The sequence below is a fragment of the Melanostigma gelatinosum genome (genome assembly GCF_949748355.1).
Source record: "Melanostigma gelatinosum genome assembly, chromosome: 15".
In the NCBI taxonomy this organism is placed as follows: Eukaryota; Metazoa; Chordata; class Actinopteri; order Perciformes; family Zoarcidae; genus Melanostigma; species Melanostigma gelatinosum.
Genome location: NC_136648.1, coordinates 10774655 through 10800611, shown reverse-complemented (window position 1 = coordinate 10800611; position 25957 = coordinate 10774655). Strand labels below are relative to the sequence as shown.

General features: G+C 43.1%; 2 protein-coding genes across 7 annotated transcripts in view; both read left to right on the top strand.

The window, feature by feature from the left end:
- Positions 1 to 10500, top strand: part of dnm3b (dynamin 3b) — a 19308-nt gene extending 8808 nt beyond the window's left edge. The window contains exons 13-21 of one of the 2 annotated variants that reach the window (XM_079285087.1): positions 9 to 79; positions 242 to 296; positions 1844 to 1957; positions 5850 to 5959; positions 6739 to 6850; positions 7211 to 7375; positions 7557 to 7792; positions 7896 to 8069; positions 8829 to 10500. In XM_079285087.1, coding sequence (XP_079141213.1) covers positions 9 to 79; positions 242 to 296; positions 1844 to 1957; positions 5850 to 5959; positions 6739 to 6850; positions 7211 to 7375; positions 7557 to 7792; positions 7896 to 8069; positions 8829 to 8871 — 1080 coding nt within the window. In that variant the 3' untranslated portion in view covers positions 8872 to 10500. Of the gene's footprint in view, positions 1 to 8; positions 80 to 241; positions 297 to 1843; positions 1958 to 5849; positions 5960 to 6738; positions 6854 to 7210; positions 7376 to 7556; positions 7793 to 7895; positions 8070 to 8828 lie in introns of both variants that reach the window. The other variant, XM_079285086.1, reaches the window with a different exon arrangement.
- Positions 10501 to 11842: 1342 nt separating this feature from the next.
- On the top strand, positions 11843 to 24520 carry LOC306789543 (SUN domain-containing ossification factor). Of its 5 annotated transcripts, none has more exons than XR_013772667.1 (24): positions 11843 to 12075; positions 14744 to 14858; positions 15125 to 15244; positions 15513 to 15718; positions 15950 to 16066; positions 16224 to 16356; positions 16444 to 16561; positions 16661 to 16785; positions 16895 to 16962; positions 17056 to 17163; positions 17255 to 17360; positions 17771 to 17791; positions 18766 to 18821; positions 19642 to 19724; positions 19992 to 20057; positions 20148 to 20213; positions 20383 to 20473; positions 20853 to 22142; positions 22244 to 22331; positions 22676 to 22780; positions 23073 to 23230; positions 23479 to 23551; positions 23693 to 23748; positions 23855 to 23937. XR_013772667.1 is itself a non-coding variant. In XM_079285542.1 (24 exons), exons 1-24 carry the CDS (start codon positions 12011 to 12013, stop codon positions 24317 to 24319), a joined length of 3891 nt encoding a protein of 1296 aa, XP_079141668.1. In that variant the 5' UTR covers positions 11843 to 12010; the 3' UTR covers positions 24320 to 24520. The 5 variants fall into 5 exon arrangements, 4 of the variants coding, with proteins under 4 accessions (XP_079141668.1, XP_079141667.1, XP_079141666.1 ...); XM_079285542.1 differs by having other exon boundaries at positions 15950 to 16057; positions 16227 to 16356; positions 23475 to 23551; positions 23855 to 24520; XM_079285541.1 differs by having other exon boundaries at positions 15950 to 16057; positions 23475 to 23551; positions 23855 to 24520.
- Positions 24521 to 25957: the final 1437 nt, after the last annotated feature.

The following is a 25957-nucleotide window of genomic DNA, read 5'->3' as shown; positions in this document are numbered from 1 at the left end:
TGTTGCAGGTTCTGCTGTTGATAGACATCCAGCTCTCATACATCAACACGAACCACGAAGACTTCATTGGCTTTGCTAAGTAAAGACTCCATCTATTAGCTTAGCTCCACCATGACAGATCATTATGAACAAATGTTTAGATGATTTCATTTCGCCCCCTGTGATGTTTTCCCCTCATTCTCTCTCCTCTACATTCACCCTGCCTCTCCTGCCTTCTCTGTTCTGTTGTTCTCCACCGCAGTGCGCAGCAGCGGAGCAGTCAGACTAATAAGAGCCAGAGTTCAGCCGTAAATCAGGTGAGCATTTCTCATGTCCTGTATGTCACACAACCAGCAGAGCACACAAGGTCAAGGGAGTACTGCACACCCACACAGCAGCAGGATGGCTACTGCAGAGAGAGAGAGAGAGATGCTGAAATCAAAGAAATCTGATCCAAGATACTCTTTCATTTGAGTAAATCCTTTGCATTGCACACATTTTATGTTTCATACATTTTAGCCTTATGTTCTCTTTGATTTTGTTGTTATTATTTTATATTTTAGCCATGCATGGTGTATTATGTTTAGTGGGGCACCAGTTGTGTACAGTGGTTTGTTTGCTTCTTTGGTTTTATGATTTTAGCTCATTAAAAGAATCCCATTGGGTTCTATTACTTTATGCCACCATCATCACTGGTGTTGTTGTTGTTGAGGACGTTTCCCTTTGTTTGAACCCTTCCTGTGTCATCAAGGTGCCACTTTGCATTTCATCCCCATCCCTTAGTGAGAATCTCAGCTGCCCTCTTATGGGTTTGTGTTGGTGAGTATCACTCATTGTGGGTTATGGTTTGCATTTTCATTTGTGCCTGCAATAACACTTCTGCCCATTGGGTGGTGCTCTCCAGCACCACTGCTTTTTTGGGGGGTTTTCTGCTCTTGACAGGTTCAAGAATTCCAAATTGGTTGTGTAAGCGGCTGTTGGGCAGAGTTGCACAAGAAAAGTTACCATTTTTTAGTGCCTCGAGGTTTCTAAATCCCCCACATTCTGTTGCAGGCCTCCTCTCCTCCAGCATCAGGCCTGATTGTAAGAGTTTACTCTCTAGCCGTTAACTCTCTAACACCTCCTCCACCCACCAGCGCCCGAAGACTACAAGGGGTTGCCAACTAGAAAAATAGAAACTAAAAATCTCCTTGGTTTTGGCAGTTAATAATATATTATTTCTAAGACTAAAAGTGTGAGAATGATTTCTGTGAGATCGAGGCACTAAACAGCCCTCTAATGTTTGCCTATGACAGAAAGGCTTTGTAATGATTTGGGTAACCCCCTTAGTGAGTCTTATGCGGTGCAAGACTGACAATAGTCTAACCTAATAATCACATGGCACTGTGCCCACAGGCCTGCTTCTGTAGGCTTGGAGGTTTAATACACCTAACACAGTTTGACAGACACATGCTTTATTGTGTGCTTGAAGCACTTACACGATGGTCACTTAACAAGCTAACACTGGCCTCTGCTTGAAGCATTGTCAACACGGTTCCTTGAATGAAACTGCACTGACACACAGTCACATGCTCGGCTCCGAGTGAGTCACAACGACACAATCACACACCTAACCTGACCTCCACGCACATTCCATCGCAATTCATGCATCGACTACCTGCACAAATTCATGTTGGCTAGCTTTAGCCAGGATGTGTTGAATGAAGTTATTGTTTTAGAGGCCAGTGAGTTGATTTTTACAGATGAAGAGCTCCTGTCATCCTCTTTTTTTTCTTGAGTTTTTCTTTTCTTTAATTTACTTTTTTTTAATTGTTAATTTTACACAACAGCAATTTCTGACTTTTCTGACCGTACCCTCCATCAGGTCATTCGCAAAGGCTGGCTGACCATCAACAACATCAGCATCATGAAGGGAGGAGCCAAGGAGTACTGGTTTGTGCTGACTGCCGAGAGCTTCTCCTGGTTTAAGGACGACGAGGTGAGCAGAGCAACAATATTTTTTTATAATGTCAATGGATCAAACCACTCTTAAAGTGAAAGGGGTTGCTCGTAATAACAAACCCATAGAGAATTTCCCCCTGACTCTGCAGTCCCACCTCGGCTTTACAAAGCATTTTATGGTCTTTCAGCTCACAGTATTTAGCAGCTGAAGAGACAGATATTTCCCTCAGGAGTTAGAGAGTTTGTGGTCTTGTTTTTTAATTCATTTTCATGACCTTGATGCTCAGATCAGGATGAGGATACAATAAGAGGTCAGGTAATATGTCCCAGTTCTATGTTTGCTATGAATGTGTCCTGGTGGTAAGGAAGTTACTTTAGAGTGTGAAAATGATTGAGAAAATGTGAAAAGTATTCTTTGTGGAATTGCTCTTTATGTATTTAACAAAAACAAATCAACTAAAACCGATGGATTACAATCTGATGTTTAGCTGAATGGAACCAGGAATTAAATTCATACACATGGTAGATAAATAACTTGGATCTCATGGATGAATTTTATTATTTTTTATTTCCATCATCATTGATAACACATCATAAAGACCAACAACGGCATCCTGGTTTTGGAGGAAAGCACACCATTTGTGGCGTTCTGCAGCATTTGGTCCGTCCTGCTGGCTTAGGCGGGCTGATGTCTATCTGCCTGTCTGTGCCTGCTGTACAGGTTGGAGGTTATTCTGCACAGCAAGTGTAGATAGGCAGACACACTGCAACTCCTTCAGCCAGTTGGTGTTGTTGCTGCACTGTTGTTTTCATTGTTGGACCTTTTTTAGTATCTTACCAGGGTACAGTTCAAAGAGAAATACACAGAGTACAATTTGTATTTGTGCAAAAGGAACAATTGATGGAGACGATGGTCGTCTCTCCAGCCTGGATTATAGAATGGATGGGGTTCCACCTTAATGTGGGTTAAATAACTCACTCTTTCTGAGCATTTAGCCTTTGTTGAAGAGTCCCTCCTACAGATGTGAAGACTGAGAGTGTGCCCATGGTTCTTGTCGTTCCATTCATCTTTCCCTTTGTCTCTGAGTTTCCCTTCTTTTCTCTCTTTCTTCTCTCCACATCTCTTTCCACTTGGAGTTCAGGCATTCACGTCTCCTCTGTAGATTTGGAACAGCCCCAATCCCAACCAAATGTTCACTATCACAGACACCCAAAATAAATGAACGCATACTCAGCCCTCAGAGAGCACATGGGCCGCACAGCACTGCGTCTACAGAATGTCATTTGATCCGCTAGTGCGGTAATGTAGGAAATTATAGACTCCACTGGCTTCGCCTTGTATATTTCTGTTTTACACCCCATGAACTTTCTAGAGTCACATACGCATACGCATGCACACTCGTGGATACACACACACACACACACACACACACACACCCTCCTCACTCCTGTGGTTGGCAGTTAATTTGGAACTGCTCGCATTCTTGGCAGGAAAATCGCAAGTTTTAAATCCAAACATCAGCCTCCAATACTTTGGCAAAGAGAAACCCCTCTATTAAATATCGATATCCTAAACCTTCAACTTCATAAGCAGCTATCACTTAAGGCCACTGAGTCGCTGTTTTGTCCCGATATAATGCGTAATATTTCACATGCAACAGTTACGAAAGTTTCTATTTCCCCACAGACCAACGCCGCAAGAGCTTACCAAAATAGAATAACACTCATTTAATGGACCAGTAAAATGTAACACATACTGTGTGCACATATATTCTTTGTGCACTGGGGCTCTTGCACCATCTGCAAGAACACTTTTTTTACCAGTCCTTTGCAGTTATTTGACACCACAGCAGTCTAGTTTACGTCGGCGTCCTTTGCCTTAAATCGTCCAACTCCATTTTGGCCACCCACTGAATTAACTTCACTGGAGGTGTCTGACTGTATTTTTTCAAACTCCACTTGATTGATTGGCCCTCATTCCTAGATGCTTTGCAGCCACACTCGCTCCTCCCCCTTCCAGGGGACCACATTTCCATCAGAGCACCAGCCTAGCAGCCACTTACTCATTCATACTGTAAATTACGTGAGCTCGCCATTTTGTGAGTTTTGACTTTGCGCTTGCTCAAAATTTTGATTCTTTCACACGTTTTTTTTTTTCACGGCACGTTGTCAAATCTGCAGTTATTGTGGAAAATGTGTGATGTATGTTTATTCCAAAAAGAAGTGAAAAGAAAGTGGCGAGTGTCAGAATGCACTTAGGACAAAATACAGATGAAGAATACAGATTATGAGTCGATGAAAAAACAGCAAAGGGTGAGACAGAAAGAACAGATGCAAATAAAACACACATCTTGAAATGCCAACAGAGAGACAAAGAGAGTGACACAGAAAGACAGACTGACAGAAGAAGGTCCATGCCCAGTCTAACCAATGTGCAGACTACTGTACACCAGTATGATAATGAACAGGTAGTCTGAACACTGGGTGGACGGAGCCGGAGTCAAGAGCCGGGCCCTGTGTGCTGTTTTCTGCCATTCCAGATGCTCGCGGTCGGCTCTGTCGTCCGTGCCCTCCCTTCGCCCCTCTCCATTTTGGCAGCAAGGATCCTGTCTATCGAAAAAACCCTCGATTTGCCTCATCCGTGTTTGGAGCCTTCCCCAGCCTTTTTGGTGCTCGTCTCTTGGCGTGTTTATTTGTTTTGGTCGAGGTTTGAGCTCTGGGTCCCCTCGCGGTCCGCCTTGGTCACGCCGGCCATGAAGAGTATCCAGCCTTGACGTGGCATATTCGCTCAGACGACTGGGACAGACTGGCTGCACGTTCAGGGAGGGGGTAAAACAAAAAAGAGGGAAAGAGAGAGCCCGGGGGGGGGAGGCGGGGGTGTGAGTAAGTGAGTGAGGAAGAGAGAGGAAGAGGGAGGAGACCCATGTGACCATATTTGGGCCGTAGTGACCCCTTGGGGAATACAACACCGAAGAGTCTGCAGAGTTTTCTCGTCTTGTCTTTTTGGTTCTCTCTTCATCCTATTTAAGTCTTACCTGCGACCATCTACCACCTCGTCCCGGACCTTCAGACCAGATGTGGGCTTTCTTCTGCAAATCTTTTGCAAATCCACTTATGTGTTCCTTCTTCTCGGTCTCTCCTCCTCCTCCTTCGCCCGCCGTCTCTTTAACGTCTCCCTCCTTCCCTGGTTCTCTGTGTGCTGCTAAGCACTACCAGATGTTGAGTTTTAACGCCAGGCTGTCATTTAATCTCTCCCTCTCTCCCTCCTTCTTCCTTAAAAAAAAAAAAAATCAGGCAGGAAGTGGGCCCCTCTGGAATGGAAAGAAAAAATATTGAGAAAATATAGAGGGGGAGGGATAAAAGAAAAAACGACAGCGAGTTAAGAAAGATGGAGGCCAGGATGGAGTGTAAAAATCAAGAGCAGAGTTTCATCAACCTAAGCATCCGTCACAGGCCCTCTTTGAATGTGATACAGCTGTGCTTCAGCTTCTACCTCCGAGGAGGAGCATTGTGTTTGAGCATTTTCCCCGTCTTACTTAGTTTACTCAGCCTTTAGCTACCAGCTCTCCTTGGCAAAGCGCACCGTGAAGAACGACTGTGTCTTGACCCGCACTGTAATGACTTCCACATGTGCTCTCCTTCTCCCTCTTCTTTCTCTGTTTCTGCTTCCCCCTTATCCACACACTCTCCCCCTACCTCCCACTCTCGTGTCTCCCCCATTCCTCCTCCCTTCGGTCACCCCCTTTTTTCTTTGCTTTCCCCCTCTCCCCCTTTTTAAAAACCTGATTTCACCTTTCTCTCGTGGACATATTCTTGCACAATTGGCAATAATTTCATTGCACAGGAATTCGGGAAAATAAGAAACAGGGCAAACCGCTTTTGTCCTAAAAGTGCTCGTGATCCATACCTTCTGTTTTCCTCATTCACAGGAGAAAGAGAAGAAGTACATGCTCCCTCTGGACAACCTGAAGGTCCGCGATGTGGAGAAGAGTTTTATGTCCAGCAAGCACATATTCTGTATTTTTAATACAGAGTCAAGGTCAGCCGGGAGATCTTAACATTTTAACTTCTGCTTTTCATGTGGCTGCGAATAAAACAAGATTTTGGACAGAAATCACGTGCAGTAGATGGAGTTAGAGAGTCCAAGGCCTGTGTGCCGGCTGAAATATGTTTCGGATTATGCATTTTGCACAGTATGTATGCATGATTGCAGGCTTGGGCAAACTGGAGCTATTTGTAATACATCTACAGCTCAGTTTAAGAAGTTTGTTCTTTATACTTGGTATGTTCAAGAAGTACAAAGAAGTGTAAAATAATTGTTTTCAGTCCCAAATATTTTAAAGTGAATTATAGCCGGGGATTATTATAAAAACAAGTTACTTGAGGATCTTGAAGTTGTTATCGTGGGTTGATAACAAAAACAAAGGAAAAGGCCCAGACAGGACTGTAATCTATCCGTGACATGATGAAGCTGTATAAAACGTTAAGTATCAGGCCTGTGTTTTCAGTAATTGGTGCAGAACATCCTGTAAAATGTTTTATGGCAACTCAGTTTTATGGCAACTCATCCCTCTTGGCTCCAAACCCAAAGAAGGATTAAACAACAAAACATCCCTCATGGAAGGAGGCACATAATCTAACACAGTCACTACTTCCAGATGTCAGAGTTGATATATTTTTGTTATTTGTGCATGAATGGGGAGCATTGTCCACATGTTTTGAAATCGGTAATTGTTTAGTTGGTTCAAATTGTAATGTTCATTGAATTGATTGGTGGTGTAAAATGAGTGCATATTCTCCTGTGTCATGGTCCTTTAGGAATGTGTACAAGGACAACCGCACCCTGGAGTTGGCCTGTGACGCTCAGGATGATGTGGAAAGCTGGAAATCTTCTCTCCTACGTGCCGGGGTCTATCCTGAGAAAGTCATGGTGGTTAGCAGTTTCTTAGCTTTGGTTCCCCAGTTCTGTCTGATCCTAACATATTATCATTTACTGATTTTAACTGTCCTCTTTTACATTATTTTCATTTTATTTCCCACCACATAAACATGTTTTGCAGGGCAATATTGGAAATATATATATTTGGCAAAATTTGGAAACATTTTTCCTTAGTTTACTAACATTTACACTTCAAAGAGTTGCTGTGTTTTATTTCACTCACAATGTACGCATCCTGTATTAAATAGTCAGTTTCATACAATGCACCCAATATCTCTTTTAAATGTAGGCCCGTCTCTCATTTTCTCTCTTCCGTTGTTTGAAAAGTATTTCTACTTTCTCTCTCTATAGGTTGAGAGTGAGACCACCACCGCCACAGAGAATTTCTCTATGGACCCTCAGCTGGAGCGTAAAGTGGAAACCATTCGTAACCTGGTGGACTCCTACATGGCTATTGTCAACAAGTGCATCCGGGACCTCATGCCCAAGGCCATCATGCATCTCATGCTCAACAATGTAAGAAAAAAATCACTCAGCTGTTCATTAATATGGGCCGTGAAGACCGCTTTCTTTTATATTACTATTAAAGTACTAATAGTGACTGAGTGAAGAAAAAAAGACCATCGGAAGGCCTGTACTTGTTCTTCATTTTCACAATTCTGATTCATCATCCTGCACTACCTCTTCCTGCCACTAGGTCAAGGACTTCATCAATGCAGAGCTGTTGGCCCAGCTGTACTCTGCAGGTGACCAGAACGCCTTGATGGACGAGTCCCAGGAGCAGGCCCGGAGGAGGGATGAGGTGCTGAGGACCCACCAGGCCCTGAAGGAGGCCCTGGCCATCATTGGTGATATCTCCACCTCCACCATCACCGTCCCCATGCCTCCGCCTGTTGACAACTCCTGGGTGGGAGGTCCAGGTGGTGCTCGAAGGTAAAGTTTCCAGAATTAAACGGATCATACATGCAAATGCAACCCGCAACCATCCTTTCTGTCCTAAACATTATCCAATGCTATGTCTTCTCTCCTGCTCCAGGTCTCCTCCATCCAGCCCCACTGCCTCCAGGAGGATGTCCTCAGGCCAGCGCCCGGCTCCCCGAGGGGCCCCGCCACCACCAAACCGCCCAGGACCCCTGGGGCCCTTCAATAACAGTGCTGACAGCCCTCAGGCTCCCAGCCGCCCAAACAGGGCCCCTCCTAGCATCCCCAGGTAAATGCAACCTTCACATAACTTATCTGTCAGGAAGATGCAAAAAAAACCTGCTCTTCTGATGCCTTTGAGGATAGAGAAGAAAGATTAAGACCCATATAACTACAATTCTCATTGGCATTAATCATACTCTGTTTATGTTTATCTCTGCTCAGAATCAAATCTCAGCTGCTCTTATTAAGTGCTTTATATCTGCTCCTAGCTAATTCCTTTACAGCCAACAAATTGAATCTGTTTTTATATGGAAAGCCAGCCAACAACAGTTTTGCAGGTGACCATGATGACGTATAAGTTGTAAATATTGTAAATACTGAGCTAAAAATGAAACGAGAGGTGTGTTTTTTTTTTTAAACAGTGAAATGCTCAACAAATAGTTTGGAGAGCTCTTTCCAGGCAAATTATTTCCCCCCTTTTCTAGTCTTTATGCTAAGCTAAGCTAACCGGCTGATGGCAGTAGCTTCATATTTAGAATAAAGACGTGACAGTGGTATCGATCTTCTCATCTACCGAAGCATTTTTGTTTTTAACAATCTTTAAATCGATGATTTTGACTCTGTGTGAGACATTGAAGAAGTTTGTACAATTTTTACTTTGAAACAAAGCATCAAACATCTCTTAAATCTGCGTGAAGACTAATGCCGTCTCTTTTCTTGTCTCCTTCTGTCTTATTTACTCCTCTCTTCTCATTTGTCTCACCTCTTATCTGTCCTGTTCTCTGACACTTCTCCTTACACATTATCGTTCATTTTCAACCCCCAGCCGGCGGCCCCCGCCATCTCCCACAAGACAAGTCCCACCGTAAACATCTAAATGGGTTCCTCACACACTTATCTCCCTCCCTCATCTGCTCCATCCCTCCTCTACTAGCCATGGCTCTGCCGTCCCGGTCCCTCCTTAGTGCAGACACTGACGTCTTTGACCCCTTGACCCTGAATTCCCTGCCAGGTGACGATGTCCATATATCTATGTACAGTATGGTACTTGTATTGTGGTGTATGTGTACGTGTGCTTGTTGCTTGCCTGTGGTCCAGGTTTGCTTAGCAGATCCACTACCCAGTATCAGTCCCTGGAACCTCAACCCCCCCCCCCCCCCCCCCTCTCACAAACCCCTGATCAAGTCAGCCACCAACCCCACTTGCTGCTTCTACATAAAAATATGCTCAGCAGCCGCACTGCCCTACTCATTCCAAAATGCAGCATGGCACATAAGCTGCTTTTATTGCATGGGAGTGTGTGTACTGTATGTAGAGTGTGTGTGCGTGTGTTTTGTGTGTATGTATACGGGGGAGGGACTAATTTGCCTATATGTAGGCTGGGTTTGATTTAGTATTGTATTAATTTATTGTATAATGCCCCCTTCAGTGTTAATTATCAGCTTAATGTTCTCTTAGGAACAGAAGTTGTATCTTAGTATGTGTGCGTGTATCTGCGTGTTTGTGTGAGAGTAACTCTGTGTGCGAGTGTGTGAGGACATGTGTGCATGTGCTGTCCGTCTGCATGTTTGTTGGCGTTTCATTTGTATTTGTTTTCATGGTCAAAGCTGTTAATGATGAATCATAAAACCCTCGGGGGTAAATTTAATGTTGGACTTTTGTGAGTTGTTCCTGTGTTGTAGTAGCAGCCACACACACATAGCAAGGCTGAGGAGCACCGTCAGTATTCTCTATATGGAAACAGCCTCAATATTACATTTAACCTTGTCATAGGTGTCCACCTGTGCTGTATTAATGGTCAAGTTGTGACCCTTGCAGCCTTAAGCTCAGGTTCAGATGCTGACCTGTGAGACGGAAAAAAAAAACAAGAACAACTTAACACAAGTTCCTTTTTGAATGAACAAAGAACATGTTTCCATTTAGCCTTTTTCTCAGGTTTGAAACTTGCAACTCCATGCCCGTCACAAACTAGCGCTCTTTCTCTTTTTTCAACTCTTCTCGTCTCTCGTATTCCCTCTTCTCTCACAACCATCGAAGCTCGTCAGTCAGCATCTCCATCAGAGCTTAAGGTGGTATTGTCAATGTTCAAGTGCTTCTCTGTCAGTTTGTTATTGTGTATGTGAGCCTAAACTGTGTTCTGATGTATATAGGTAATGATAAGGAGATACTGTACCCGTGGACTATTAAGACCTCATCACGGATCCTAGCGCTTTAATCGTTCTCTGTGTCTCTATTCACTAAATGCTCTCTTCTCTCTAATTTAGACTGCCTTACCGGCATGAGTTACAATTCTGGATTGCCAAAGCTAAATGTAGAAAGAGAATTTGAAAGTTGAAGAAAATAAATATAATCTGCTGAAGAACAACCACGAAATGGTTCCAGTTATAGTGAGATGGCATTGTTTAGCAGAGGGCATAATGGTAAACTGGGGAATTGCATCAGTTGTTATTTTTTGTGTCTCTGTATCGCTCCTCAATAAACTTCTTCCTCATAATGTCTCACTTTGTCAATAGAGTCTTTATTATATGCTGCTAAGTTAAATAACCTTAAGTGGTGTTTTTACCACATTCAATTATTTGTTCAAGATCACAAACTCAATGTTGAATTTTCTTTTAGCCAAAAGACGGCTCTAATAGATCATTTGCAAAGTATTTCATTTCAAAGGAGCTTGATCAGGATGAACAGGGACTGCAGTGATTTACTTATCAACAGCTGGCATGTTAGATGATGGGAAAGTTATATCTGTCCTATATATCCCAATACGTCTTTTAAGCTGACTGCTCATGTGCCATGTGGTTACAGTAGCTGAAGTGCTGCTCTGGTGTGATCATATCATAGACATGAGGGTTTGACCTTTGGGCACAGCGCTGTTCATGTAGGAAGTGCCCCCTTTCATTTGCTGTTATACTCTTAAGAAGTTTCGTCTTTTGCCCTCACCTAGGGGGTTAAAACAATCGTTTTGAATGTTGCGTAGTTGGCTCCATCTAGTGACCTCAACATCAACATGCATTTACTGTTAGGCAGCCTGGACTGCAGTATTTCTGTTCTGAAAAAAGAAAAGTGAACTCCCACGGCCCAATTAACACTTATGTTTTTCAATTGACAAATTGCTTTTACTGCACATGGATGTACAGAGAACTTTATCTCATGAGATGTTTTCGAATTCAAACGCGGCTTTACTACAAATCTAACTTTTGACGTTTTGAGTTTATGTCCAGCAATTTTTCTTTTACCATCAGATGTTGACACGGCATCCGTCATGTTATCAACCCACTAAACACCACATCTCAGTGACTAGAGTCATGTTTATCATATTCTGGGACCATTTCAATATCTCAATACGACTTTATAATACATCACCTCTGGCCAAATCAATTACACGACTATAACTCTGTTACACTGTTGATTGTTTGTTTGGTTAAATCTTTGCACCATTGTTTAGTTAGTTAATTTTAATATTATTCTAATTCATTGTATTGTGTATTTGTATTATTATATTTGCATTTTTATGTTTAATATTTTTTACTGTTATTTGTATTGCTTTACCTGGACCATAAATACTGCTGTAGCGAAAAAAATGTCCCCTTGCGGGATTATTAAAGTAACTTTCTATCGATCTATCGAACTATCTAACATTTGAAAGGAGTAGCCGACATAAATACCTCACTAAAAGAAGCACCACCCATGCGGGCAACCATTGTCCTCGAAACGAACGCCTCTAGCACGTGGTAAGTGTGAACTGCGCAACAGATCTGCTTTCTGATTGGACGGTTGAGTCGCCCGCTGACACGCACTGACGATCGGTAGAAAACAGGTTGTGTGTGTGTGTACGGGGGGAGGTGACAACGGTTAGCATCAAACTTCGCTGGGGAAGCAGCAAGCTAAGTTAACAAGAAACAGCGGGGGAATGAATACTGAATTAATACTATACACAGCTCAAGAGGCAAAGGAGAACACCGTATTTCTGAGTAACGTCACGGTGAGGATGTCAGTCCCACAAGGAGAGGGATGAAGATGAAACCACTGTTATGGAGAGTTGTGTCAGTGTTGCTGTGTGTCGCTGTAGTCTGTCGGTAAGTTGATTTAATTTGCCCCATTTGGACTGAGTCTTATTACCATGTCATTGACTGTGAATAAGTATTCAACTGTAAATCCATTTCAAAGTTAGCATTAGCTAACTGGCTAGCTAACGCTGTGATGTGGCACCTGGCTGACTTCAGGAGTTGTTGTCATTGTTACGGTTAGCTTGAGTTGCTGAGCATAAGTAGCTTGTTAGCTAGGTTTAACACAGCTAACATAGATAAATAGATAACAAGTTGTATACCGAAGATATTAACTATCTCAAACGTATACTTCTACACATTCATGGTGCTCATACGAGTGATTTCGAATAATTGACCTAAGTTACATGTAGCCTCGCCATATGTCACGTATCAATCTCTTTAAGCTCAAACTGACAACATAGCGTGTGTGAAAGACTTTTGACTGAAACAACCACGAGAGAATTTGCCGAGTCTAACGTTATATCAATGACTGTTGAGTCCCGAGAGCCACACTGTCACAGAGCTAACGTTAGCCGACCTGACACAGATCTGGTTCATCAGCTCTTGACAGGATTATTGGTCGTTCACGTCAGTAGTTGGGTCTGAGCTGTGGTTTATAGATGTTAGATGTTAGTCTGAGTTCAACCCAACAACTGTCAGACCGTCTGACAGAGCACGTTACAGCCAGCAGAGAGAAGGATTATGTAGGATGAGGGGCTGCAGCCATGACATGATGTTTGAGGATAGTAACAAGTTGTTACTAACAACACACACCGACTGTACTTTAGATAGAGAGTAAAGGGAGGAGGTGTTATTATGTGTATTAATATCTATGTTGTTGACCTGGCCTACTTTCACCAGCATAGCTTGGGTTCTCATTTAAGCTGTGGTCTTATGTTTTAACCTTTTGATGGCTGTCTCTACTGTTGGAACAGTAACATTTTGATTGATATTGCGATATGATTTGCTGTATTATAGGGTACGATAACTTCAACATAATCAATCTCAATTCCATTGACACATATTTAAGGTATTATGTTGTCATTTTTGCGATGATCTGTACTAAACACAGATTTTGTTTTGGTACAATTCAGTAAGATGAAGAAGCTGTGGGATTTTCTCAGTTTATAGATGTTCGTTTAGTTTTTGTGGAGTAAAACACAGGTGTAATTGATAACATTGATTATGGCCCCTGTTGAGGGAGTGAGCTTTTAGTCTCTGTAACGCTCTGCCTGAGGATCCGACGGGCTCCCCATCTATTGACACTGTTAAAAGAAACCTTCAGTCATAAATGTTTAGCCTGGCTTTTACTTAAGCTGCATTTATTGCCTTAGTTGTAATTGTATTGTTTAAAGTTTTTGTCTTGCGAGTTTTTTTTAATCGTCTTTTATTTATTTTGTCTGTAGTGTTTTTTTTGTACTGTAATCTTGCTCTGTGAATCTGAAGCACTTTGTATGAAAGGGGCTAATGAGTTGAGTAGTGCATGAAATCATAATCACCACACATGTGATGCCATATCGCCACGTACTAAATCACCTTATCACATTATTACACAGGTTGAAAATTGGAGCAGTTGATGCATCGTGTCATGTGACTGAAGTTGAGCGACTCACTTGTCATTGAGAGATGTGTCACATACACATGATCTTTGCACATGTGGGAGACATCTTTATCTGTTTAATGTGTCGCATAATAGTCTTGATATCCAACTTGCTCTGTAAAAGCGCATGCCTTAATACCACTCTCGCTCCTTTGGGGGTTTTTAATTAGAAAACAACTGCTCTGTTGTTCACTAACATGATTAGCCTGTTATTACCGGTAGTCTAGCCCCTCAAGTCAGATCAACAAAGCAGTTGCGTCAGCCAGCCTGGTGGCCGTTGGCCAAGTAGAGTACTTGACCTGGAATCCAGAATAAAAAAAATCCAGATAATTGCTCTGATTGTTGACAAGTCTGCAGTCGCTGTTTCAAGTGTGGCCTTTGAGACGGTACAACGGGGATCTCTCTTCCCCCCCCCCCCCCCCCCCCCACAGGAACTTCCCATTATTTTATTACTGCAGTTATTTAAAGCCTTGCTACTGCTAATTATTGTTGTTTTCCTGCCAGGAGGGAGCGCAGACTCAGTGAACCTGACCATTGTTTCTGGCACAGTAACTAACTGTGGTGTTTAAAACAAACATACAGGCCTTTCATATCTCTACACAGTGAAACTTAACTAATAATGAAATGTTTTTAATTCTTTATTTTCATGTTCACTTGTATCTTGTCGCTAAACAGTAGGTTTCAGACAACGGACAATAACAGAACATATTGAAATATAAATATAACATTGCAGGTTTCACATTCACTCTTCAGGCCTTACATTCGGGTTGAGCAATATGCAGCTTGATTGAGGTGTGTCTCTCTATAAAAGGACAACATTTCCGGACTCTGCATACAGATAAGATAAATAGTCTACCTTGGGGTCCAGGCCGCCGGGACTTTCTCAGTGCGTCACGCTGCGACACTGGGCTGCAGCTTCCACTGTGTATGACTCACTGCAGTCAAACACAATGTTTAGTATGTGTGTTTCAAGAGTTTATGAATACCCATATGGAGTACTTATACTTCTCTCCCAGATACCAGGACAAGGGACCCACATTCAGACAAATCGACTCGCATGGTACGATGACAGTGCTTTTCTTTCCCCGCGTCTCGTAGGGACCCTAGTGGTTATGTCGGTTGCACGGAGGCGCACCAAGAGGCCCAGAGGCCCGTGTCCTCACAGGACGTCGGTTCGGAGGAAGAGTCGGGGGAAAGCGGTCATCATCACAAGGTAGCATCAGCTGTATGTTATCACAGTGCAACCCATTTGATTGCCCAGAGGTGTCACAGGTTGCTGTATAAACAACACTCATGTGACCATACACTTCCATTATATAGTTTCTAGCTGATTTAAGCACACAGTAAACCTGCTGTCATGCTCGACTCGTACCGGATTTACAGTAGTTGCATATCAGTATCAGTGGGATGACTGAACTGTCCCCTTTATGGTGTCAATGTTATCTGTGTATGGATTTGTGTGTGTGTGCTTTTCTCTAGATTGAGGAGAACCAGGTCTTACCTGCCCAGTCCTTATCTGAAAATGAGCAGTTTATAGAGAGCGATCGGCAAATACGGGAGCAGACAACAGAAGAGGTGGATGAAAACCAATATATAGAGGTACAGTATAGCTGTAGCAAATTATTAACGTACGTGAATGATCATTTCAAAGACAGATTTCCAAATTTTCTTTTCCATTTGGTTTCCTCCAGAGCAGCACAACAGTTTTAGAACTGGACCCGCACCGTACCATCCACTCCTTTCTATTGATCTTTCCTGCAGCATGTGAAGCTTTAAGTGTTTGGTTGATGAATCCAACTCTGGCTAATGGGCCAACCATTTTAATATTTCCCTCCACAGCTCAAATGTCTCTGTGTTTATCCATCAGGCCTCTGAAGTAGAGGAACGGTTGGAGGCAGACAAAGGAATTTCGCAACCTGGGCAAAGCTCAGAGAATCAACATCCTGAAACCTCCATCACTCTAGACCAGGACTCAGCCTCCCTGCTGCCTTCCTCCCACCCGGTCTCTGAGTTTGCTGCTGAGCTTGAAGACAACTCAAACACCCATAATCTTCAAGACAACATCCCAGATAGGCGAGATATTTTTACCTCCACAAGAGCTGTTCAGCTCATTTAATCTGTCGGTTATCTTTAAAGCATACTTGCTTTGCTGTATCTCATTCTGGTGTTTCAGTAAATGTATATCACTTCGGGTAACAGCACTGTATGAGAGCAACTTCCTTTAAAATATTAACTTTTTCTTTGATGTTTCCCTGCAAAATAAATGGCTGCAAAAGTGTAACATGGATTGTTGTTTCATTTCAGAGTTTTAGACAATGAAGCTGACGTAGCTGAACCTGAGGTCATTGATTCTGAGCTGCTTCCAGCACACTGTGAAGAAGAAGAAGAGAATAACCCATATGACAATGACAGGTGGGTGCGGTGAGTCTTGTGCCCTACTTGGTGAGCTAAAAATATCTAAAGAAATATTTCTCTAGCATTGTCATAAGCAGCAGCATTTGGTTAAAGGTCATCGTAAAAGGCAAATGTGACTCTTCCACTCCCAAACAAAACAACAATGTTTGTTTTGTTCTCACAGCAGTCCTCCAGTTGTTCTGGAGAACACTTCCAATGTTCACACTGCAGGTACTAAAACCCACGGTGACCCACCTCAGACTGGTCCCAGCACACAACACCTAGAGGCCAACGCATCAAACATGCTAAAAGAGCAAGTAAGGACCTCGGATACTGAGCTATTTTTTCCCTCTCTCTACCAAAGGAGGTGCCCCAGCTCTCATTTTCTCATTATATCTTGACAGGACCCGAGGTCCCCTGTCTCCACAAGCACCGATTCCAGTGTGAGCAGCAAAGACCCCGAGGACATCCCCACTTTTGACGAGTGGACGCGCAATATGATGAAGGTCGAGAATGAAAAGAGTACGAGTCCAAGTTTGTCCTTTTTACAACGTTGTGTTAAGGTTGGTGATTCCGAACATAACATATTCCGGTTATTTATTCTGTTTGTCCTCTCAATAGCTCAGTCCACTCATACTTCTAACAATGGTGCTCCTCCTACGGTGAAGAAGGTCCAGAAGAACTTCAATAACTACGCCTCAGTGGAGTGTGGAGCCAAGCTACTTGGCGCTAACCCAGAGGCAAAGGTACCGTATGTTTGATACTACAGCCTATTGAGGAGTCTGCTTACTCTGAGGGACGTTCACATCGTGACGAATACAAACGCATATTAATCTGTGAATTTGTTCCGTACAGAGCACTTCGGCCATTTTGAAGGAGAACATGGACTTGTACATGCTAAACCCCTGTAGCAATAAAATCTGGTATGTAGTATGCTTGCATCTCCTGCTTTCTATCCACGGATTAAACCTGACGACATTTCTTTTCACCTCCACTTTTATCTCTCTCTCGCCCAGGTTCATCATTGAGCTCTGTGAGCCCATCCAGGTGAAGCAGCTGGACATCGCTAACTTTGAGCTGTTCTCTTCTACCCCCAAAGACTTTCTGGTCTCCATCAGTGATAGGTATGCACTGCAGCTACCACACATACAGTATCCACCAGTTTAATACCAATCTTGGTATTCTTTCTATTTGTTTATTTACCTTCTCCCGTAGATATCCGACAAACAAGTGGCTGAAGCTGGGAACCTTTCACGCCCGGGATGAACGCACAGTCCAGAGCTTCCCACTAGATGAGCATCTTTATGCTAAATATGTGAAGGTGAGTTTTTCTAGACACTTGACCATTGCGTCTGTCTCTACTCTGTGCTAATGTCGTGCAGAGGAATCGCTGTAATCTCTTAATGCAGGTGTCCAGCTGTTTCGGTACATTTTCTCTCCGAATCTCTTTCGATGGAGGTTTTGGCCTCTTCACTGTAGAAAATGAGGTCTTGACCTTTTGTGTATTACAATATCAGTGATGATCATTTGGTATTGTTATTATGGATAAGAGCACCAGACCTTTTCTGAAATATAAAATGTAATAGTTTTTTAGAATGTTTTTCTAGATTTTGACATTTGGTTGATTTGCCTTTGAAGTAACTGGAATGAAAAGCGACATACGCTCTTCGGTCCTGTGTTGAATGCATGTGTACATCTCTTTTAATTCTTTTTTTCTGTCTCTTGCTTCAGATGTTCACCAAGTACATAAAGGTTAGCCTGCTTTTCTTGTAGAGGTCTGTGGTTGTGTGAGCTGGATAGTAAACATGGTGGACGGGGGGGCTGTGTCTTTCTTTTTGTCTGAGTGGTGTGATCATCTCTAAACACATTCAGATCTGACTTGCTATGCTAACTGCTAACCTATTGTAACCTCAATGAATGCTCTTTAATAGAATCACATGGAATGAACATTTGAAAACTCCTAGAATGAAACTCACCAGTTGTCATCAAATACAAACGCATATTCTGTAAAATGATCGAATTTACCCGATACTGACCTGTTCCTCAGGTTTATTAGCAATCATTGTTTCATTTAAACTCATTGTGTTGATTTTACAATAAAACAAAATCATGGCTTTGCTGTTTGCACATTTAAAATAAAACACGGCGCGGACAACAATAGAGTGCTGCGGGAAAGAGTCCTGAAGCACCTCAGGTTCCCTTGTCTCAAAGGCGATGTATTTTTGGCTCGATGCCTGTAATAAGGACTGTGATTGACACAAGTTTAAGAGATTTTAACGCTTTGTTCTACAACATGAAACACGTCAGTAGCTACCCTTGTGGATTTTGAAGCTCTTACGTGTCTTAAAAAGGCAGTTGCTATCAAGTGTCTAAATGAGACTGCAAAACGTCATCACAACTAGTCCGCGTGTACAGCCACATTGTACATGCTCTTATAGCCTAGCGTTAGCGTTTTACCTTTGCCTATTTTGCATTCACGCTTCAAAAATCATAAAAGTGGTGTTCATCTGTCAAGATTGTCTTGCTGAACAACTGTGTAAAGATAAAAAAGTGTTAAATTGCCACAGAGCTTTTTTTAATAATCCAAGATCCGATGGAAAATTGAATTGGCTTTTTGTCGAGGGAACCAGTGCGACGCTAACTTCCGGGCCTACACAACACGTCATCCCTGCAGCACTCTATACATCGCCCACTTCCATGACAATATCTGAATGTGTTCTTTTCAGGTAGAGCTGGTCTCTCACTTTGGCTCTGAACATTTCTGTCCCCTCAGTCTCATAAGGTGCGTAATCATTAAGATAGTTAATAAGTAAGAATTAAGAAACCTTACTATGGAACACGAAAGCGACATGTTTGTGTTTTTATGGATGTGTCATGTTCTTATCATTGTACTTATTTTTTATTGTTTTGTGTTTCATGTCTTTTTAGTTGATTCTGCATTTTTCTATTCTAATCAACGCTGATTAAACCAGTGAGCTCAAAGTGTGTCTCCTAATGAGAGCTTGTTGCATACTTCAGGCGCTATAGATGGTGTCAAATGATGTTATGTAATATTTGGCATGTGGTCGTGGCCAGCTCACTCCGACCACACCGTCTTCAGAATCAGAATCAGAAACCGTTTATTGCCATTGTATGTTGAACATACAAGGAATTTGACATGACGGGAGGTGCGTAACATTTAACAACAGTCAACAATGCAAAGTAGAAACAAATTAAATATAAGACAAAGTAAAATATAAATGAAGTGAAATGTAAAATGAAGAGAAGTCGAGAGTCTTTGTGCACGCTGTACTGTGCACACGGCCTTTGGTGGGAACAAGGAGAGCTAATGCAGATGTTAGCAGCTGTTCTTTACACTTCTGCAAAATGCATATCTGGCTTATGTACCAAAGAGGTGGAAGAATTTGAGAAAGAGACCAGCTGTTGGAGGTCTCTCTCTCTGTGTGTGTGTGCATGTGCGTGTGCACACACACTGTAGGCTTTTCGTGTAGCTCTGCCTCCTACAGGCTCTCCTAGCCTTGAGAGTGGATGAGACGGATTAGGTTTCAGTGTAACGTGAGCTTGGTTGTCGAGTGATTTTCATGTACTTTTTTTGTTGCCAGGGTGTTTGGAACAAGCATGGTCGAGGAGTACGAGGAGATCGCTGATCCCACAGAAAGACCAGATGATCAGGATGATGACTTGGGTGAGAACATAGATCATCACACATTAGGAATTTTCTCAGCACGCAAGACACACAAACCAGTTTGGTACAGTTTGTATCACACAGGATAATATAATAAACTAGTCCCATTGAAAGGACACTGTTCATCTGTGTGATCAGGCATTATGTTTCTGGTTAATGCACCAAAAATCCCAGAATTTCAAGTGGTTTTACAGTCATACTTATCATTAAACATGAATGGTTTGTCATTGGATTGGAGCGTGTTATTAAGTACCCTGCTCCCTACAGATTATCCTCCTGGATATGCACATGGTGAAGTCAAGTTATCCAACAATCTGATTGGATCAGCAAAGGGTAAACATGGATTTCTACTGCATAAAGTTGACTACCATTATCCCAAACCTGGACAACTGTATTGACTTGTGTTTACATGTTTCTCTTCAGATGTGATTTTGAACATGGTAAATAACATTGCTGTCAATGTTCTCGGTGGAGGCTCAGAGATGCAAGGTATGACCAACGCAACACCTAGCTTCACGTTTCTGCCCAATAGCTCTGACATCCAGTTTTCTCTCACAACCGTCCGTTTGTCCAACGATTCAGTTGTTGACTATAAATGTTGGTGATGATTATTTGTGTGTTCACTCTCAATGTTGCTTTTCTTGTTTACTCTTTGTAGGTAACCTTTCATCACAGGAAGTGAACATGACGGAGCCATCAGACCAACATGATACCAGCTCGCCATCCACCACTGAAGACCTCACTTCAGTGTGAGTGCATGTCATGAGTCTTGCAACATCTTTCAGAGTTGAACAAAGAAACGTAATTTCATTATACTGACTGATTTCAGTGTTATTGCCTTTGCTTCTGTAAAGGATGGTCCAGTGTACCTGATGCTAAAAGAGATCAGAAAGGAAGCACTGAAGTACTGTTCCCACTTAAAGATTTAACCAGCTCTTATCATGGCTGCCGCTTAATACATCCGGGTAGCTTTTATTACTTCCTCACACCTGGACTTTGGCTTTTCCATTAGCCAGTAGTTTGTGAAACAGTGGATGAGGGTTGCTCTACATGCTCTTTAGATGTTATGTTGTTCTTTTCCTTTACTGTATTTACTATACGTACTATGTTGTCCTTCTCCCTCTGTAGTCCAGACTCTGAAGTGGAAGCGAGTTCTCCAGACACCAATATCCCGTCCTCAGAGAGCGCTGAGTCAGAGACATCTACAGCTGATACAGGCGAACTAGAGCTCCCCCAAGTGGACGAAAACATTGTCTTCCCTTTAGAGAAGGAGGAGGAAGAACCAATCAGCTCTACAATCACTCTTTTGGAAAAGGAGGAGTTTGATGAAGAAAAAGAGAAAAGGAATCAGCATGAGCGCCAGAACTACTGTTCACTACTTACTTCCTTTGCTTCCTCTTGCTCTTGCGCAGCTTCCGTCCAGGAGTATCTCCACTGGCAGTGTTCAGCCCTGCTGTCCAAGAAACGGAGATGCCAAATTATGAACAGAAACCAAATGATTGTTTCCATCCTAACACCCACGCGTCATATACCCCTGACTCCCTCTGCCTGCCCTGAACCTCAGCAGCATCTCAGTGAGGTACATCAGCCCCATGAACGAGAACAAGCCTCCGAACAGGAGCTAGAGAGCGAAGCCAGACCGTCAGAAACGCCACCTCCCCCAGGGAACACGGTAGAATCTCATAAAGAGTCTGAACCTCCTCTGTTGGAGCCCAGTCAGACCTCGAACCTCCCCAAATCCAGTGCCACTGACTCATCCTCTGCCAAACCTACCCCTATTGTGGAGACACCACAGCTGTCTTCTGAGGAGCCAAAGCCAGAGAAGAGCCAGGACATGCTGGCAGAAGAGAAGCACATTGAGCCTTCAGCCTCTGTCAGTGGCTCCATCTATGTAAAACCCGGGGTCAGTGCAGCAGTGGACGATGCCTCAGGGGCACCAACAGAAGAGAAGTCTGACATTAAGGTTTCTAAACCGGAGAGAAACGCCTCACTGCAAACTGCAGATAACACGGACAAATCCAAAGTTCTCCGTCCCACCACCTCCCCTCAATCAGAACCTCACCCCGACCCGCCAGCTGTACCTGAAGGTATCACTGCTTCCTTTGAGGCATCCCACCCTGCTCCAGACGCCGTAACAGAACTTGAGCCCTCCGGTGGTCTCTCGGCCATCACGGAAACTAAAACGGAGGAGTTTGCGGAAGACATCCCGACATCGTCAGGTGGCAAGCCTCCGTCGCCTCCCTCGCCGGCGCTCTCAGACATCTACGCCGAGGCCCCCAACGGCACGGAGCAGAACGGAAACACAGTGCACGGCTCCAGCCAGAAGGAGTCCGTGTTCATGAGGCTCAACAACCGCATCAAGGCCCTGGAGATGAACATGTCACTCAGCGGCCGCTACCTGGAGCAGCTGAGCCAGAGGTGAGAGTGCTACAGAGAGGGGGAAAAAAGCAAAGTATGGTTTGTTTTTAAACTGAGTAGAGGCTGATATTCAGACTTAATCTTCCATGTTTTGACTCAAGGTATCGAAAGCAGATGGATGAGATGCAGAAGGCTTTCAACATAACCATCATTAAACTCCAGAACACTTCTAGAATAGCAGAGGAACAGGTGGGCAATGAAAGGGCACAGATGTTAGTCCAGACAGTTGAAAGTGAGTTGTCACAAAACCATATTGTTCGATTGATTCAAAATGCATTTGAAAGTCTTGCCAGGCGGAGTAGTCGTGCCACAGATTTTCTTTCTTCTGTGGGTTTATAGCTGCACTAATCAATATCTTAATTCTAGCAATCGGTCAAATGACTACATGTAATGTGAACAGGGTCACTCGTAGTGGCAAACTCAGAAAAAAACAACATTGTACGTTCAAATATTTATTCCTAATACCTACACATACCATTTCAATGACGTGATTGCGCGCGGTGGCTTAATTTGTTGTCCCCTTCCTCCCGTAGGACCAGCGTCAGACTGAGTCCATTCAGCTGCTGCAGGGCCAGCTGGAGAATTTCACTCAGCTGGTCCTCAACCTGTCTGTCAGAGTCAGCCAGCTGCAGGAGGAGGTAGCTACAACGCTGCAGGCACAAAGCCTTCATCTGAAATCAGGAGTTGTTTTCAGCCTGATAGTAAATAGAATTTTTTCCTGGGACCAAGTCATTAGGATCACACGTGGGTCCTGACCAGTCTTGGGGAGTAACTGTAATAAGGGTGCATGAACTGTATTCTGTTACAGCAAAACGTTTCATTTATATGGTTACTATATATACATTTTCCTCACTGTATTTTTCCGTGGTCACAATACATCAGACGTTGCCGCTGTTTTCTTAATGATATGATCAATGGTCTGTCTCCCAGGTGTCAGACAGGCAGAACTACCTGCTGCTGTCTCTGGTGTTGTGTCTGTGCTTCGGCCTGCTGCTGTGTGCAAACCACTGCCGCATCGCCACCGTTCCTCCAACCACCGAACCAGAGCCTCCCAAACCCAAGAGCTACACCTACTGCTGCCCTGGAAGGTAGCGAGACAATCAAACTGGTGTACTTTCTGCTGTAAAATAAAACATATATATATATATATATATATATATATATATATATATATATATGAACGGCTTCTACTCATTAAGCAAGTTTATTGATGCAATTCATCACGAGAGCGTCGCAGCTGGAATCTTAAGTGATGACTCAGCCGTGACTCATGCCTTAATAAAGGTTGCTACACGCAGCCCTGTTCCTCAACCGTTACTGTTCCCTGAATAGGCAGTTCTCTTCCTGTGAGGAGACGGGCTTGAAGAGGAGTGCATCCTATCCACTCATACACTCACTTGCCACTGAAGGTAAGGCTCTACTACACAAGTGCTATCAGGGTAATAATATGAATCTGCTTCAAGGTTGTTTTTTTATATATCTTGGAATAAATTAGAGTTTGAGCCATTTTGTTATCTTGGTAGAAATTAACCTCAATCTTTGGCTCACAGGCCCAGAAATGCTGCATGCAGAGGAGACACAGAGTCTTTGTCCAGCTAACAGGAAGGTGTGTAAACATTAGATTGTTTTTGTTTGTTAGATATCAGCTTGAAATGCAGGTTGTAACTGATTAACAGTTATCAGTTCTTTCTCCCTCGCCTTTTCCCACACAGAGGAGACGGCGTAAGATGAAACCCACGGAGAAAGTGGAGACTCTGAAACCCGCTTTTCACGCTCCAGAACTGTGTAATGGAGCTGTTTTATGTAACGGTGCACCCGTCACCACAAACCCCACACCCCTCGCCAGAAGGTTGCTCCAACCTTTGTTTAGAGACTCGCCGTCGGAGGGCAGCTCAGAGGGGTCTTCACATTCGGATGACCCTTCCTTCTGTGGCATCACCACAGCTTGCAGCCAAGTGTGTGATGGGTTCCCTCCACCAAAGACCCGGGCGGAGAAACGGGCGTTTAGACGCAGGCGTCCAAAGCCCTGTTGTGCGGGGGCGGACTTGCTTCAGGTCTCACGGAGGGACCGGAGCGAACCATTGCACATCTCCACCATACAGGACATCATGAACAGAAAAACGGAGCACAGCTCTGGGACGTTTGGGGTAAATGTTTCCCTCTCGGGTCCTGTTTGACAGGACTTCTTCTCACTGACTGCTTCCAAAAAGAGGATGGATGTTATTTCTGTAGCCACAGGCAGCTTTAAGCTTCGATATGAGACAATCCCTTCTCTCTTGCTTTGGTTTTTGTTGATGCTCTCATCAGATGTTTGTATTTGTTATACTTCAAATCAAAGAAATGTCTTCCCATCTTTCCATTAAAGATTTTATGTTTTGTTTGGAAATATTTATTGTGACTATTGACCCTACACATGAACAAAATGATTCAATCAGGTGTTATTATTGACATGTTGCACACTGGCTTTTGTTTTTCAAACATCCATCTTAATTTTCCATTCATACTTTTTATTTCATAAACATGTGACTTCATTGCCTCAAATGTTTAATAACAAGCTCAGGATGTTTTCTGCTGTCAGTTCACCTTCAAAGTAAAAGCCCAGAAACTGTAGATGTAAATGTATTTTGGGTGTAAAGCCCAAAAAGAAATGTCAACATATTTTGGATTTTTAATATTGAAAGTGGAAAACAGCAACAAAAGAAAATGCACCATGCTTTGTTCTGTTGATTCAGTGAACCTGAAAGAGAAGAAAGACTGTTCAATGCACTTCAATGAAAACGCGAATGTATTTAGTGAGACTGGTTCTGGATTAAATGAAACCACTCAACCTCAAAAGGACCCAAATCAAATATTCCTAAAACAGAGCTTAATCAATCAACTGCACTCAAGTCCAGTCATGCAGTTGAAACAGCGAGAAACAGGACGTATTAGTGGAGTGTTTAATCAAAGTAGAATATGAAAGACACATGTACTTGCTATGTTTACGCTAGTGCAGGTTTCTAGAGGGGTATGGAGGAAGTGCGGCAAAACGCCACCTGCTGGTTTTAGTGGTACTGAGTGAATCATTTTGGATCCTCAAATGCTGTTATTAATCCTTATTTACAAGTTAAGGCCAGTGACTGGGTAGAATATATTTAAAATGGTGTTTTAATGGCACTTTGGCTTCAGAGGCCAGTGTGGAGCTGGCCTCACACTTGCAGTCAAGTGACCGGAGTGTGTAAACTACAGTGCGCATGCCCAAAGCATTTGCCAATGACACCAATTTGGAGCTGATTGCGCATTGCCACTCCGCTATTTGATTGGCTAGCTACTTAGCACCCTACGTTTGCAGAAGTTGGTATTTGGTAGATAGTCACTGCAGCCAACATGAACAATGTGACTTGTGAGGAAAAACCATGACAGGAAACACCTCGGCAGGATGGTGTTGAGAACCAAAACCGCTGTTCAAAATATGACAGCAAGCATGTCAGAGAAGACGGTTTTTTTTTTTTTGCTTCTGGTTGTTATTAGGAGGCGATAGTTAAGAAGTGGCTTTAACAATAAATACAAGCATCTTTCTGAGAGGATTACCAAACATGAAAACCACAGGACTGTGCAAACAGAGCAGCATAACAGCAACACGAGGAACTGCGGTCAAGTCAGCAGACACTCAGATCTCCGTGATCAACCCAACAACAGAAATAAGAGTGCGCCTTCACTGCGGTCACGAGGAGAACCGGTATGTGCCATTCAGCCTGTGTTCGAGAGTGTGGGGAATTTCAAACAGCGCCTTGTGTCACATTGTAATGTTGCGCAATGTTTTGGTTTTGTTTTGT